The sequence below is a fragment of the Ambystoma mexicanum genome, chromosome 4q (assembly GCF_040938575.1).
Source record: "Ambystoma mexicanum isolate Mex_15411 chromosome 4q, UKY_AmexF1_1, whole genome shotgun sequence".
Taxonomy (NCBI): Eukaryota; Metazoa; Chordata; class Amphibia; order Caudata; family Ambystomatidae; genus Ambystoma; species Ambystoma mexicanum.
The window spans coordinates 664032525-664049291 of record NC_090928.1 but is presented as its reverse complement, the minus strand read 5'-3'; the positions used below and the strand labels follow the sequence as shown (position 1 = coordinate 664049291).

General features: G+C 46.6%; 1 protein-coding gene across 3 annotated transcripts in view; it reads right to left on the bottom strand.

Annotated features, from left to right (window-relative positions):
• The window catches only part of EML6 (EMAP like 6), a 3038586-nt gene that overhangs the window by 483474 nt on the left and 2538345 nt on the right, over nt 1-16767 (bottom strand). For 2 of the 3 annotated variants that reach the window (XM_069608236.1, XM_069608237.1), the window contains exons 31-32: nt 9052-9072; nt 8502-8675 (exon numbers count right to left, since the gene is read on the bottom strand). In XM_069608236.1, the coding sequence (XP_069464337.1) occupies nt 8502-8675; nt 9052-9072 (195 nt within the window). The remainder of the gene's footprint in view (nt 1-8501; nt 8676-9051; nt 9073-16767) is intronic. The other variant, XM_069608238.1, reaches the window with a different exon arrangement.

The following is a 16767-nucleotide window of genomic DNA, read 5'->3' as shown; positions in this document are numbered from 1 at the left end:
TCTAACCAAGGAACAATTGGAATCGGTCCATGCCATTTTGGACAATCACAAAAAGAAAACATCAACAAACCCTCTTTTCATCAATTATTTGTAGGCTTCATTGAACGGGGCCCATTCCATCTCTCTGGTGGAGGCCATGTCGTGGAGTTGAGCTGTTAAATTCTCCATCTCGTAGAGTTCTTTGGCCTTTTTAGTCCACATCTGCTACGTCGGGAGAGTTTCCGATTTCCACCCTATTGCTATGCCAGCTCATGCAGCCAAGAGTAAAAAATGCACCATATGCGGTACCCTCTCCCATCGATTACCATGCGCTTCCAGGACCAATCTGGGTTCACAGTTTCTTGAGACCCCTTCCACTTTTCTAATCCAGCCCAGGACTTCCCTCCAATAGGTTTGTGACTTAGGGCAAGACCACCACATGTGCCAATAATTTGCTTCTACATTAGAACCCCTCTAGCATGTTGGACTTGTTTGGGAAAACATCTGGGAAAGACTTTTAGGGTTTTATTGCCATCTGTGCAGCAACTTCAATCCGTGCATTTTATATTGCACTGAGATAGATGTCTTATGCGCTGCCGTGCAAATTCGAGACCACAAGGAGTCAGAGATCGGCACCCCCATGTCTTTTCCCCCCATCTCTTTCTCGGACCCTCTACTTTAGTACCCTTTGCTTCCATCAAGGTTGCATATAACCCAGAGGATGAGACCCTTCATCTTGACACACTCACTCAAGATCTTTTCCAGGGGGTGAGATCCCTCTTCAGTTGTTCCCTCCATTTCACTGCCAACAGGACCCCTTTCAGTTGCAGAAATTTAAATACGTCAAGTGGGCCTATTTGCAGGCCGGCCTCCAGCTCTTGTATCGATGTACATCCCGCCTGCTTTACCATTTGGCCACTCCTTAGCAACCCTGCCTCATACCAATTTAGAACCTTAACAGATCTCTTACGTCATCCCGAATCGGTGGAACCCATATACAACTCATTGGCAACGGCCATGTTGTGAGCCGTTTCATTTCTGTCTTATTCCACCAAAGCCTGAGAAGGGTACCCATAGCAAAATGATTAATGATGCTGCTCGGGAAACATTTCTCAATCGCCACCCATTGTTTTTGGTTCTCCTCTCTGAAATGAGGCACTAGCGCCCTGAACTGGGAGGCTCGTTAGTACTCATACATGTCAGGTAGACTCACTCCCCCTTTCTCTTTCGGCTGGGCCAGGACTTCATATGCTATTCTTTGCTTTTTGCCCTGCCAGACAAACCTGTTAATCATCCCCTTTATTTCCACGAAATGCCCTTTTGGGATAGTGATAGGGAGCATTTGATATAGATACAATAATTTCAGGAGCACCGCCATCTTTAAGGAATTAACTTGCCCCAGCCACGATATGGTTAAATGCGTCCACTTGCCCATGTCCTTCTTTACTTCCTTCACCAGCTGTCGAAAATTAGCCTCGTAAAGTCCCTTTGTGGTTCTCGCAATATTAATTCCCAGGTATCTTAGAGTCTTATAGTTTATTGGGATTCCCCCTATTAACGGATTGCTACTGCCTTCATTACCCTTGCTTTTGTATAAAAAAAGAGTGGATTTATCCACGTTCACTTTAAGACCAGACCATTTCCCAAATTCCTGAATAACTTCGATGACATTTGGAGTGTCTTCATGTGGATAAGCCAAATGAAGTAATATATCATTGGCAAACATTGCCAGTTTGTAGTCATTTGCCCCCACCCTTATCCCTCTAATATTCTGATTTTCCCTTATATTGTTTCCAAGGGCCTCCATGTAGAGTGCATATAGGAGAGGTGACATGGGGCATTCCTCTAGTCATACGCATCTCTTCCGATGTCTGATTATTCACCAGAACCCTCCGCCTCGGAGACCTATACAATGCCTGAACCCCCCCTTAGGAATGTCTCCCCGAATCCCGTGTCCCTCATCACCCCCACAGGAAGCTCCATTCCACTCGATCGAATGCCTTTTCGGAATCCATGATAAGGAGCGCCTGGTCCCCCTCCTCACCCATCGTATATTCCACTATGTCAAGGTCTTCCGCTCCCTACCTACCCTTTATGAAACCAACCTGGTCTGGGTGGACCAGTCGTGGCATAATACCCTCCATTCGCAAGGCCAATACACTTGTATACATTTTAGCATTCATGTTGAGGAGCGATATCGGCCTATACGACTTACATAACGTGGTGTCCTTCCCTCCCTTTGGGATAACTACTATCCGCGCTTTAGAACACGACTGCGGCACGACTCCCTTCTTCCGTATGGCGTTAAATAGACTTGCTAGGTGTGGAGCCAAGTTATCTCCAAAATGTTCGTAAAATCTCATGCCATATCCATCCTCCCCTGGCGCCCCCCCCCTGGTGATAATCTCTTTATGGCCTCGAGAACCTCCACTGGAGTTATGTCCGATTCCAAACGGACTCGCTCTGCCTCCAATAGATGAGTCAGACCAGCCTTCGCTATATACTCCCCCATTTCCTTCTCCCCCTGCTCCGTCTCAGACATGTAAAGAGTTTCATAATATTTGGCAAATTGGTTCGCTATTTCTTTTGACGCTGTAGTTAATTCCCCCTGCTCCGTTCGAAGGCCTTCCACCCACCTCTCCGTTCTTTGCGACCGAAGCCTGGAAGCAAGCATCTTATCCGCTTTATCCCCTTTCTCGTAAAATTTTTGTTTTAGGAATTTCAACTTTCTTATTGCCTCCCCATTTCCAAGTTTTTTCAACTCCTCCCGCTTTTCTTTTAGGGCCAGTAGGTGGTCTTTATGGTATGACCCTTGGGCGTGCAGCTTCTTCTCAAGCCCCATTATTTCCCCTTTCAGCCTCTCTTCAATTATTTTACGTTCCCCTTTTCGTCTCGCTCCTTCCCTTATGAGGTGGCCTCTCCAGACTGCTTTGCCTGCTTCCCATACCGTGGTAGTGTCCACTTCATCATTATTATTAATTTGGAAGTACTCCTCTATTGCTTTCCTGAATTCCCTATCATAGAGCTTATCCAGCCATAAGGAATCAATGCACTTCCATTTGGTACTTCTGTGGCTAATCCCCTCAACATCTATGTTTGCCACAACCATATCATGGTCAGTCCACCCCACTGGAGGAACACTCGAATCCTGTACCCTGGCTCTCTGTTCTTTATTTACCAACAGGTAATCAATTTGTGTGAAGGTATCATGGACCTCCGATTTGAAGGTTTAACCCCTTTCCGCTGGGTTGCATTCTCTCCAGATATCAACCAATCCCTCTTCCTGTAGGGTGGCTGCAAACCTACTGGTCTCCCCCCGCTGGACTCCTTTAATTTGGATCTTTGTCTGCTGTCTATCCATTAACGGGTCTGCCCAGGTATTAAAATGCCCCCTATCACTACCAGGTTCTCCTCATTCCCTCCCAATGCTGCAAGGGCCCCCTCATTGAAAGCCCCCTAGCCCTGATTAGGAGTATATACTCCCACCAATGCAATTCGTATTCCTTCCCACTCCCCCCTGAGTATTATACTTCTGCCCCCTGGTGACCGCTCCACCTTCAAATTTTCCAGCCCGATTCGTGTCTGGTTTCCTGAATAAAGAGGACATCCAATGCTACCCTAGCAAATTCCCTGCTCACAAGGGAATTCCCCTGGCAGGGGAATTAAGTCCCTTGACATTAAGGGTACCCCCACCTCAATACCGACCTGCCCCTTCTTTGATCTGCCTGTTGCGACATTCCTATGCCAGTTCCCATTGCACCTTGTTGCTTTTCTTAATTCCTCCCCGCAATTGGCTCAATCTCATAATCTTCCACGTTGTTCCGCTCATTTCCCCCTTCCTCCATCCCCCAACCCCATTTGCCCCCACAACAACAAACTGGATAAACCGAATGAACCAAAAAAACTGAACCACAGCCAGAATAGGCTGTATTAGGTCCCCCATTGGAGACGCCCTCCCAAACTCGAGGGCCATCAGAGATTATTAGCCGCATTCCTAAAGGGAAGCCTTAATTTACCTTGCCTTCCAGCTTTCCTCCAGTATTTCATACCCCAAGCTCTGAAGGTCATGTCCTATAATTTCTCTGCGTTCATATCTTCCTCATGATGGTTTCACTGGAGACACCGGGTTCAGCTTAAAGTATTTCCTTCCCACTTTCGCCCTTTGCTGCTGTGGGCCCCTCCCTTGTTCATCCACTTGTGAGCTTGAAGCTTCCTGCGGTCCCATCGGACCTCGCATGTCCTTCGTCTCTCTCAGCCCCTTTAAGAACCGGCTGGCTTCCTCGGCAGTGGTGACCCTGTAGTCCTCTCCTCGATACTCAAAAGTGAGGTTAAACGGGTATCCCCATCTGTATCTGACTTTGTTTTGTGAGCCATATGGTGAGTGGTCTACAAGCCCTCCTCCTCGCCAGGGTAATGCTCGAGAGATCCTGATATTTTATATCAGGATCTCTCGAGCAAGGAATTTTGGATCCTTGATATTCAATTTCCTGTCTTTGTTTGGCTCTGACCAAAATGTCAGTCTTCTCCTTGTAGCTCAGGAATTTGACCACAATAGATCACGGGCCCCTTCCATATAAGAGGTTGATAATATCCTGTACCTTGCGCTCCACTTGTTGTGGGGTTTCCCCATCCTTCTCCGCCAGACCCAAAATCTGCAGATTCGATCTCCGCTCCCTGTTTTCCAACTCGTCCATTTTCAATGTGATTTCCTCCTCTCGCAGTTAAATGTCCGTGATTCTTGCATTGAGTTTAATTTCTATTAGATCGACATTGGCTTGGTTGTTCTCAAGATTTGAACTTTTCCTTCAATACGAGCCACTTTCCCCCTTATTTCAGATATGGACCGACCTCAGGGCCTTTTTATTTCCGCCAGAATTCCCGCAATGTCTTCCTTTGTTACAGCCATGCTCTTAACTGCTGGTTCGGCTAATTGAAATGTTGAGGCAGCTGGCTGCTCTCGTCTGTATTTTTGCAGCCTTTGTACCCCCCCTCCTGGCTTGGGCTTTGCATATATTTGCCTCTCTTCCCCTTCTGCCTTTCACTATTAGGCTGAGAGGCTTCTTGTCCTCCGATCTTGTCCTAAAATCTCACATGTTCTGTCCGTTTTTCAATCGTGGCCGGTGCTTCCCCAACTACTCTCTGCCGTAGTTGGGTCAAACACCAAGCTTATTTACAGTCACGTTGGGGCCTAACTGTCCCCGGCCTTTTCACTTTGCCGTACTTTGGACCAGATCCTTGCAGCTCCTCACTATTTCAGACTCAGATTGCTCCTTCTCACTCTGGTTTCAGGCTTGCTGGTGCCTAATTATCTTTTCGCCCCATTTTTGGCACCTGCCCTTTTTCCTCACGTATTACTTCTCCTGTCCTTGTCTGTAGCTCTCTCCCCTTCTTATGCACCGGGCCACGTCCTGTCTCCCAGCAGTCTATTAATGTCTTTCTGCATCTGGTATCCCCTGCTGCTCCCCCTCTTCATAGTGATCTCTCTGCATGAATGTTAATATTTCCATAAGCCTTGCTTAGTTTCTTTTAGTCTCCAGCCTTGCCACTCTTCACCAATCCTCCCTCTTTGCTTCCCTTCTTCTCCAGTCCAGTTTTGGGCTGCTCGTTGTTAGATGGGGCCCCCTTGGAGAATCCTCACCTGATTACATAGGGGAGGTGATACCGCTGCGCTGGCCCCCGCTCCTTACCGAGTGCTCAGTCTTCTTTATATCGGACCTGGCCTCTGCTGCTCCGCCTCAATCCTCCAGCTCCGCTCTTGCCTTTTCTTATACTTGTCCGTGGGGCTTCTCTCTCTCAGGTCTGCTTCCAGAGCCTCTGTCCACGTCCTCCATGTTGGTCCCCGGAGCCTCAGACAGAAGCCATGCTGCTCCCTCTTATCCGCTCCATGTCCATCTCCAGTCCTCCTCCCCGGGCGGGTCCGCCGACCTCATGCGTGCCGCTACCTTTCTTTACCGACTGCTTCAGTGCTGCGCGCACGGACCGGCTGCAGCTCCTGTACCGCTCCCACTCGCCCGATTTCCCCGCGCACCGGGGCTCCTTTTCAGGTGGACCAGCGAGCACCTCTGCGCTGCCACCCTCACTTTCCTTACTGACTAGCTGACTCCGGGGGGTACCGCTGTAGTCTCCGCTCTGCAACGTTCCCTCTGGTGTTTCCGCACAATGGCACTACGGTCAGGTCACTCTTGTACCGGGTCCAGTTTCAGTGGTCGCTATGTCCACCAGCCATTTTCCGGCTACCCGGAGGGGGATGTAGCCTCTGTATTCTCGCCCTCCACCTCCTAAAGTTCCTTTTCCAGGCTGTTTTCATGACTCCACGCGGTTTCAGGGGGCGATCCCTTCCTTTTACGTTTAATTTTGCAGTTGGGAAGTGCTCTTAATCATCTGTTTTGTTCCCCTCGGAATGCGGAGCAACGCTTCAGGCAGCCATTGCCCTCTGCGCCCCTGGTGGTCTCCCGTGACAGGTCGATTTTAATGGCCAAATTGATGGAAGTATGTTCTTACATAGGAGTACTGGTAAATATTGACAGAGCCAGCTTTGTGCCTAGTGTCAGTAATGATACTATAAAAAACATCTCAAGACGAACATGACTTATAGGGGAATACTAGCATATGTTGGTGGAGCCAGCATGGAAATGTATGGGTAGTCAGCATGAAAATGTTTTTTATAGTGTACTGGCATATATTGCAGGGACTGACATCACAATGCATTGGGAAATGCACCTGTGAACTTTTGGTGACTTGCATCTATAGTACTTTTTTTCATGAGTTACTTTACAGCCCACATAACCGATTGCATGCCAGGGGAGTGATTGGAAGGGTAGAGAGGGGACAGGAGACAGCTCAGTCTCACAGCAGTCCTTATGTGGGTGATTTCAGACTTAACTCTCTCCTTCAACTGCTTGGAACATTGAAGCTGCACTAGATTAGTCTCATTAGAATGCGTAAAGAAGTTAGATGACCCCCCACAAATAGGTTTGGCCCTCTCCCACCGTCTCTGAAGTCATCGCCTCTCCCAAAATGTCAAGGATTAGCCCCCTCCCCAAATTTAGGTTTTGTGGCGTCCCTAAGGCTGATCAAGCTTAAGCGAGACGTGAGTTTGAGATTTCACAGTACATGAGTGACTGGTGTGATCGATGAATATAGAGGGGAATCCAGATTGGAAGATAGCATAATGTGCAGGTGGAGAGGTGGGTGGGTAGGGCAGGGATCAAAGACTGATATTTTAAGATCTGGTAAATGGAGGATAGGCGTCTGCGACCGGAGCATAAATAATGATATTGCTCCAGGAGATCGCATCTTTGTCTGTGGTCTCATGTTTCTGATGTATTCAAAAATGTTGCCGCTAACAATTTTGTCAAGGGGTGAAAGGTTGTGTGCTAGGACTTCTTGTGATGTCACTTGGGGGCAGGGTCAAATGTCATCAGTTCCTGTGATGTCATCAGAGGTCAAGGGTTGTGTGATGTAACTTCCCCTACCCCTGGCATTTTGGTGAAATGAGATCCCTGAGTGGAGGTAGGAAGGCAGAGTGAAACATCCGAGGGACAGGAGGTTGAAATAGAGGATCAGGGAAGAGGAGGAGGAATATTAGAAAGGCGAAGTTAGATTGTGCGTGACTGGAAGAGATTCCAACAGGGCGAGCGCAGGGCACTATTCTCTAACTTCCAACAGGTTACTACTCGGGGATAGGAGATGGACAGATGGAAAAATGCAGAGGAAGGCTGCTAGCTGGCAGATTAGGGAAACATCACAGGATTAGCTCATAGCGTCAGACAGTAGGGGTTAGGAGCCCTACTACTAGCCAGGTGTATGGATGCTTGGGCTAGGGACAGGGTAGCCCAAGGGAGATGAGTAAGACAGGGACAGCCCTAGCGCCAACTTCCCAAGACTAATCTTGACATCTTTTCAACTAAATCCACTATTCCCGCATAAGCAAGAATAAACACCTTTCAACCTTCTTAAGACATCAGAGTGATCTTTGGTGACAACCCTGCCACAACCTTGAATGAATCAATGAATACTTATTTACTCCCTGCAGGATTTTGCAGTATGACAATTACTTTTTTATGGCCAATGACAACATTTCTGTTCACATCTTTTCTGCGGAAAGCAGCGTCAGCTCCTCTGGAACCCGTGCTCTTTTTCTACGATAAATTAGATAAAAAAGTATCCAAATTGCATGAGCGGTAGATTGGATTTCCATTCTAATGCACACAGTCTCATTAAAAGTAAGGAAGAAAGCAGAAACAGATGCCCTATCTTACCTCAGATGTTACTGCCTTTCATCCTAGAAAGGTTCCTGTAATTTTGTATTTTCACTCTTTACCGCATTAGGCTTAGCAATAAACGAGGCCTCTGAAGTTCTATTTTAAGATAAGGTTCTCATTGCCGTTCTAACATTCACACACCTCAGACACCACCTTTAGTTAGTTATACGTACAGCCAAAGTTTGAAAAAGCTGCTTTATTAGACAGTTCGGATTCATCTATACGGAATATAAACCACAGCAAGTTATCTCATCTTACCTTCTTGCCACCGCCACACTGTGATAGTGTGTTCTGCATCTACCCCCACAGAGGCCAGCAATTTTCCTGTTGCACTAAAATTAACATGTCCGACACCTTTGGTATGACAACAACGCAGGATGGAGAGGGTCTGTTTATTCATTGCATCCCAAACATGAATGGAAGGCGTTGTACCTGCAGATTGAGGCAGGGTGGAGAAAATAATACATTAAAAAAGGTCAGAATGATGATGGCCATCACATCCAAAATGGCTTCCAAAAGCCCGAAGCCCTACAGGTCACTGCACGGTACAGCCTATTGCCAATTATTAACAGCTTGTAAAGCATTAGGTGATTACTGGGGTGTATGGAATGGGACGTCTATTTAAACAGAAATACAGTAATGGAGGATGTCATGCAAAAGTAAAAGGCGCTGTGAACAATGGCATGTATGATGTATCCCTTATTGAAACAGATACAATCACTGGCAGTGCACCATTTTCACACAATCCTGTTGAGCGGACGACAGGAAAAAACGTCGAAGACACTCAAAGGTGTGGGAAGGGCCTTACCTGCAATTTCTGTAAGATCGCCTGCATTGTGAGAGCAATGGCAAATGAGTAAGCATTGAGTGAAAAAAATAGCTGAAATAAACCATGCTCCCAATACACAGTACCAGAAGTACAAAACATAGTCTTTGAAAATGGGCAAAAAACAGCATATTATCAACTTAAAACTAGGTGGTGTTTGATTGAGTTTTCAAGTACTGTTGTTATGAAATTGGAAGTCATGCAACTTAGTATTGATTCCAGGCAACAGCCATTGCGCAGTGTCCTTATCCTGTGCAGCTGTAATTATAAAGAACTCTTGTCACTGTAAATTAGTAAACATGCTGTGATCTGGCACCCACCACTGCCCATCGTGGAGCACCAAATTCAATAGTGCTTGCCTGCTGTCCATTAAACTACTTCTCTGCCAAAGAGTTAACACTACTCGTCACTCTAATATTCTTGCCCAGTGGGAAAGAACAATGATGGTGCCTTTGCTTGACCGATGGAGAAAGAAACACGGCGCCATTTCGTAAAGTTAGTGTAGTATTTCATGCTTCACACATCAGATTCCGTGCTGAGGTAAGCGTGGAATGTGGAGTATGGAATACAAAGAGAAAAATCAGAGAGAACGGCAGTTGAAGAGATTGTGTTGATGAACCGGTGCGCACTCGAATAAACTCCAGTAAATAATCTTACCTCCAAGTCTGTGTCCCGCATCTTTTCAGTGGAGACGAGGATGGGATACTGAATGGCAGTCCACCGAGTAGCCGTTCATATTTTAAACCTGCCGACCGTCTACCAGCACGACCCGGCACACAGCGCTACCCTTCTGCAGTGCAACACGGTCAGAGGGTGACAATCTGCACACCTGCTCTCCGGTACAGCACAGGGCCTCGAAGGCGGCTTATCAACCGTGGGAGGACTGAGACCGAGCGATCCTGCCGGCTTTCTTGAGGTGGTCTAGCCTCCAGCGGCTGCTTCCCCGTTCTGCGTAGCCGTTCCCCCACGCAGCAGAGCACCTCCACGCCTTCTCTTGTCTGGCTGGCGAGCCGAGGGGAAAGAGACACTTTGGGGGTGAGCGCGAGATCGGTATTGCTGCGGGCCCAGTGCGTGGCGCACACCCGAGCATCCTTAGAGCAGTGCGAGCTCCAAGTGTAAAGGACCTTACAGCGTCGCTGGACGTGCCGCCATATTGGTTTCCTAGGAAACTGGCTTCAAAATAATGCTGCAAAAGGGAAAGAGCAGCGAACTTTAATGCACCGCTGCACCCTTCACATAATAAATAAAAAGGAAAACTATACAAGTTTAAGCTGCCGTTGATGGGCTTTTGGCTTTGAAGTCCTGAAGGGCAGAAAACTTTGCATAAACTTTAACCACTCCTTTACCAGAGGAAAATATAAGTGAATATCAACACAAGCAGAAAGGAGGAACATTGTGAATTGTGGACATAAAAATAAATAAATAAAGGAAGTGAAACAACCGGAAGCCGGCCACTACATAAGCAATCAATAGACAACAGACTCCATAAAGGATACCTGACAATTCTGGCTGCAACATATTAAACCCAGAAACATAGAATCGATTTTATTGATAGGAGGAAGACAGCTGCAAGTCCAACTAATGACCACACAAGGAATACATCCAAACTATATTTGGATACAAGGGTTGAATCCAGTGTACCCTGAAAACATTGGAAAAAGCGTTTTCGATTACTATGTGTTCGCAGCCTATGTCTTGAACTTTGCAAGTGAGCAGAAAAACGTTTTGCTCATGCACTGTCTAGGCAATTACAGACAAGAACAATTTGAAAACGTTCCCATTATCTCCAATGAATAATCCGAGAATCTCACAGAATATGATAAATGCATTAGAATGTTGGACAATCACTACAACAAATCTGTCAGCCTCATACTTGAGAGATACCATTTCAGGAAGAGAAAACAAGAGATCGGGGAGACAGTAGAGCAATACATTACATCTCTGAGAGTGTTAGCTGCCTCGTGTGAATTTGGCATTACCCACAATGAGAGGCTACGAGACCAGTTTATGTTAGAATGCAACAATGGAAAAGTGAGAGAAGCCTTATGGTCAAAAAGCAATCCAACTATTCATGAGATACTCAAGGTCGCTAAAGAGGTCCTAACATGCCAACAAATGTGTAAAGAAGTTAGAAAAAAGGACTGCAACCGAGATAAAGAGAGAAGAAAACATACAAGTGGAGGAAGTTCTAGCAGTGCAGGAGAAACATTTTACTAGCAAGAAACAAGGAGTTAGAAGAGAAAACATGACAAAGAAAAGAGTAACAAGATTCAAGGAGAGGAAAGATGAGAACAAAAGAAAAAGATCTTTTCGTTGCGATAGTTTATATCATCTAGCCAATAGTGAGAAATGTCCTGGTATTAGAGCATTATGCAAAAGGTGCAACAAGAAGGGTCAGTTTGCTAACTGTTGCAAGACAAAGGCTGAGAACATTGACTGTGTTGACGAGTTGTGCAAAGAGTTTCAGATCCTGTGCGAGCACCTCCATTCAGCTGCCAACTTCTCTTCCTCGGCTGCGGCTTGGATCAAATCTTTCCTGAGCAACAGATCCATGAGAGTCTTTGCCCCATCCGCAGCCGCGGACCCTTCCCCGATTCACTGTGGCGTTCCTCAGGGATCTTGTGTGTCACCTACACTCTATAACATTTTCACGAAACCACTCTTTGAGGTGCTTGACTATCTGGGTGTCTCCTATACTAACTATGCGGACGACACCCAGATACTCATCCCCATCACTGGTGATTATCTAGGTGACACCAAGGCCCTTAACGACGTCTACTTGGTCATCCAAGCCTGGATGGCCCAACATCAGTTGTGCTTGAATGATGACAAGACGGAGCTCCTGATCTTGGGCTCTGCACAACGCCTGAGCAGACTAGAGCCGTCCTATCAGTCATTCAACATAGATGGTAATATCATTCGTGTCTCTAAAGATACCAAAACGTTAGGTTTCTACCTTGATGCCACACTCTCATTAACCCGACAAACTAATGCTGTCAGATCTGCGTCTGCATACACATGCAAACTTATCGCAGCTTGCAGACCATTCCTCACTACGCCTAACAGCGTTACGCGAGCGAGAACCCTTATTATGGCTAAAATTGATTACTGCAGTGCTCTTTATCTTGGCACCAGCCAAGAGAACCTTAACAGACTTCAAACGACACAAAACAACGCCATTCGTGCCGCTTTAAACATTCCCCGACACCACCACATCACAGAAACCAGAAGTAAGTTAAATTGGCTACCTGTCAAACAGAGAATTTCACTCAAAACACTCGCCCTTACGCACAAATGCCTAGCCAACAAAAGCCCCGATCTACCTTGGTAGTCGACTGTCGCGCCGCTCTACCTCCCGACCTCTAAGAACAGCCCAATCCCACTGTCTAGCGATCCCCAGATTTAAATTGCAAAAAGCAGGGGGCTCAAGTTTCCCCGTCTTAGCTTCCAAGTTATGGAACTCCCTCCCTGTTTCAATTAGAGCGGAAGACTCTTTCAATACCTTCAAAGCCAATACTAGATCTTGGCTTTTCAACCAGCTTTAAGGCCGGCTTCGCGTTTCTTCCTGACCTACCCTGACTTGCCGACCGCTACTATCACCTATCGGCACTGAAACTACTGTACATATGTATATAAGATCCTCTTGTAAATGTATATAATGATTCTTTGTTATACCTGCATATCGGATCCCATGTGTAAATGTTTAATGATTCTCTGTTATACCTGCATATCTGTAACCTTTTACAAATTGCGCCCTGATGCCTCCGGGCCTGCTGGTTTGCGCGTTATAAATAAATAAATACAAATACAAATAGTTAGCAGAATGTACCTTCGTCATTGATAGTGAAATAAACAATGTGGAAGATGAGGACGCCGACGTTGAGAAACCCATGTCAACTATAGAAATCGGTAGTATAAAAATTGACATGGTAATTGGTTCTGGAGCCAAGTATACCTTGCTGCCCAGGTCAATTTTTGAAGCAAAACTGGGAAAGGATATTGTTCTGAGTGAAGCAGTTTGTTAAACTGGTAGCTTATGGCGGAAAACGCATTGACCTAGAAGGTTGGTTCTGGTCTAAGGGAAGGAAAAATATACATTTCCAGCAAAGGGACATATCCACTACTTGACTTGGTCACATCAAAAAAGACCCAAAATTAAACTCAACCTCAATGCTGAGGAGACAGTTTACACCGTAGATTATGTCAAATCACCAGAACAATTTGACCAACACTCCATTTTTCGAGAGGAATCGGGCAATCAAAAACATTTTAGGCATAGAATTTGCATGAAAACCAATGCTGTTCCAGTGGTGCAAAAAGTAAGACCAATACCCCTAGCCATTAGAGCTACTGTGAAAGAAGAACTGGAGAAGGGAATAGTTTCTTACCTGTAACTCCATTTCTCCAGCATTGGTATCTTTCATGGGTTCACATGCTTAGAATATTCCCCGTCGTCAGGCTGGGAATCCTCGGTAAATTATGTGGACCTTTTCCATAGGAAAATTGACACTTTTGTGTCCTATCTATGTCGTTTTGGGCCACGTACGCCTGCGCCACTAGGGCGTAGAGGTATAAGTAGCCCCGCCCCCGTGGCTCCCTCAGACTTCGACCCCCAAAGTAGTATGGGGGGACATCTGATTTGCATGCCAGGGGAGGCTGGCGGGCGCATGTGAATCCATGAAAGATACCAATGCTGGAGAAATGGAGTTACAGGTAAACTATTCCCTTCTCCAGCATTGGATCTTTCATGGATTCACATGCTTAGAATAGATTGTATAGCAGTATCCCCCAACATTGGAGGTGTGTATGCAAACCAATATCACAATAACCATAGTGCACATTTATCATGGCACATCATCACACTATAGTATCTTAACAGTGAAAACACCACACTTAAAAGTACATTAGCCGAAGGATGTGACCCCTTAATTGGGGCTTACCTTATTGAAACAGGTGCCGTAGGACTGCATGACCCATCTGTGTATCCTCAGCATGTTGCTGCTCAAGGCAATAATGCCAGGTAAACGTGTGTGGTACCGACCAGGAAACTGCCTGACAGATATCTGACAGTGGAATTCCGGACCACAATGCCGTCGACGAAGAAGTGGATCTCGTCGAATGGGCCCTTGGACGCTTCTCCAGCAGTTTCCCGGCTTTTGAGTGACAAAAGGAAATAGCAGACGACACCCATCGGGCTAGTCCTTGTTTTGAGATAGGTTTACCTTTAGCCGAAGGGCCATAAACCACAAATAGTTGTCTCGTGTCTCTGAAGTTTTGAGTGCGATGGAGGTAAAATTTTAAAGCTCTTTTCACGTCCAATGTATGGAGAGTTTTCTCCGCAACCGACGAAGGTGTTGGAAAAAACGTTGGCAGCACTATAGAAGAGTGCTTCTGGAACATGATAGGCACTTTAAGAATGAAATGAGGATTAGTAGCCAACACAATTTTATTATTGAAAAACCTTAAGTACGGTGGATCGATCACTAAGGTTTGTATTTCTGACAGTCGTCGAGCCGAAGTAACAGCCACCAGAAAAGCCAATTTCCACGACAAAAATTTCAACGATGACATCGGCCCAAAAGGGGCCTTCATTAGCGCTGCCAGAACCAGGTTAAGACTCCAGATTGGAGGAAACTTTTTCGTGGGAGGAAAGGTTCAGAACAATCCTTCAAGGAAATGTTTAATCAGCCGGTCACTAAATAACGGAGTTGAAAGCCTCTTCCGAGTAAATCTCGAAATAGCAGCCAGATGCACTTTTATGGATGAAACAGACAGGCCTTTTTGAGCTAGAGGTAGCAAGTATGGTAGAAGCTGTTCCGGTGTGATATTAACCGGGACCAAACCTGGTTGACCTGCGCACCATATGCAGAATCTCCTCCATTTGTATGAATATGAAGCGTTCGTGGACAGCGCCCTCGCCGCTTGCAAAATGCGACGACAGTCCGCTGGAATCTCTAACGTACCAAACTCTGAGAAATCAGGAGCCAGGCTGCCAGACTGAGGCTGTCCGGGTCGTGATGCCAAACAACCCCTATCTCTTGAGACAGAAGGTTCGGGTTTTTCTGGAACCTCATTGGTTCTGCCGCTGAAAGATGGATTAGATCGGAGAACCACACTTGTCTGGCCCAGTACGGAGCCACCAGGATCACCCGACATGGATATCTGTGGATCCATTGCAGCGTCCGACGTATGAGCGGAAACAGGGGAAAGGCATACAGAAACTTGTCCGTCCACGGGAAAGAGAACGCTTCCCCTAGTGAGCCTTGCTGTGGCCACCTTCTCGCGTATTGTGGGCATTTCCTGTTGTCTCTCGTCGCAAAGAGATCGAGGGCCGGACGACCCCATTTCTCAAAGACACGGTGTAGTTGTTGGTGTAGTTGTTGGTCGTTCAGTTCCCATTCGTGTAGTCGATTCATCTCCCTGCTGAGAGTCTCTGCTTGCACGTTGTTGTGTTGTCTGTCATAATCCGTACCACTGATCTCTTGATCCATGGAAGAAAAGATTTCAGGGCCCAACGCACTGCCCTTAACTCCACCACATTGATATGAAGGCCGGACTCCTCCGATGACCAACGAACCTGAACCTGTAGGGAATCCAGATGAGCACCCCATCCAGTTAGAGAAGCATCCGTCACCACTGTCATCTGGAACACCGGTAACAGTAAGGGCATTCCTTTTGTCAGATTTATGGAAACTCTCCACCATTGAAGCGCCTGTACGAGTGTGCTGTTGATGGTCAATTTATCCGACCAACGCCCTTGAATCTGTGCCCATGGATCCGCCAAGAATTCCTGAATCAGCCTCATGGAGAGACGACAATTGTTGATTAAGGGTATGCAGGACGACATGGTCCCCAGTAGGGACATGTACCTTCACACTGACACTCTGGTGTCAACTTCCCAATCCGATGCTTTTTTCTGTAGTTTCAGAACCCTTTCGACGGATGGCTTTACCAGTCCTCACTGCGTCTGGAACTCCGCCCTCAGAAAGACCAAGGTCCTTGATGGCGATAAGGAGGACTTTTCGATGTTTATTGCGAAGCCCAAACGTTGTAGGAGGCACATGGTTGCATTCAGACTTTCCTGTGTCCTTTCTGGAGACAATCCACTCACTAGCCAATCGTCCAGATAAGGGTACACATGATGACCTTCTTTCCTTAAACAGGCTGCTACTGGAGCCAGACATTTCGCGAACGTCCTGGGAGACTATTTCAGTCCGAACGGGAGGACCTTGAACTGATAGTGGGTTCGTCCGACGACGAACCGTAGACATTTTTTGTGTCGTTGACGCATCGGGATATGGAAGTATGCGTCCTGAAGCTCTAGCGACGACAAATAATCTCCCGGTTGTATCGAACGGATCCCCTCTTGGAATGTAAGCATCTTAAATTTTAGATTTTTGAGCAGTTTGTTGAGAGCTCGTAGGTCTAGAATGGGACACCATTTTCCATTGTGTTTCTTGACGACAAAGTAACGGGAGTACGCTCCCCGTCCTCTTTCTGCCACCGGGACCAGTTCTATAGCCCCTTTCTGCAGATAAGCTCCACTTCTTGCATTAGTATTTGAAGGTGGGGCTGCGCCGAGAACACCGGTGGAATGCGTGGTGGCTTGCCCTAGAACTGTAGAGAATGGCCCAGATGTATTGTGTCCAAAACCCATTGGTCTGTTGTTATGCGCGCCCACTCATCGATGTGACGAGA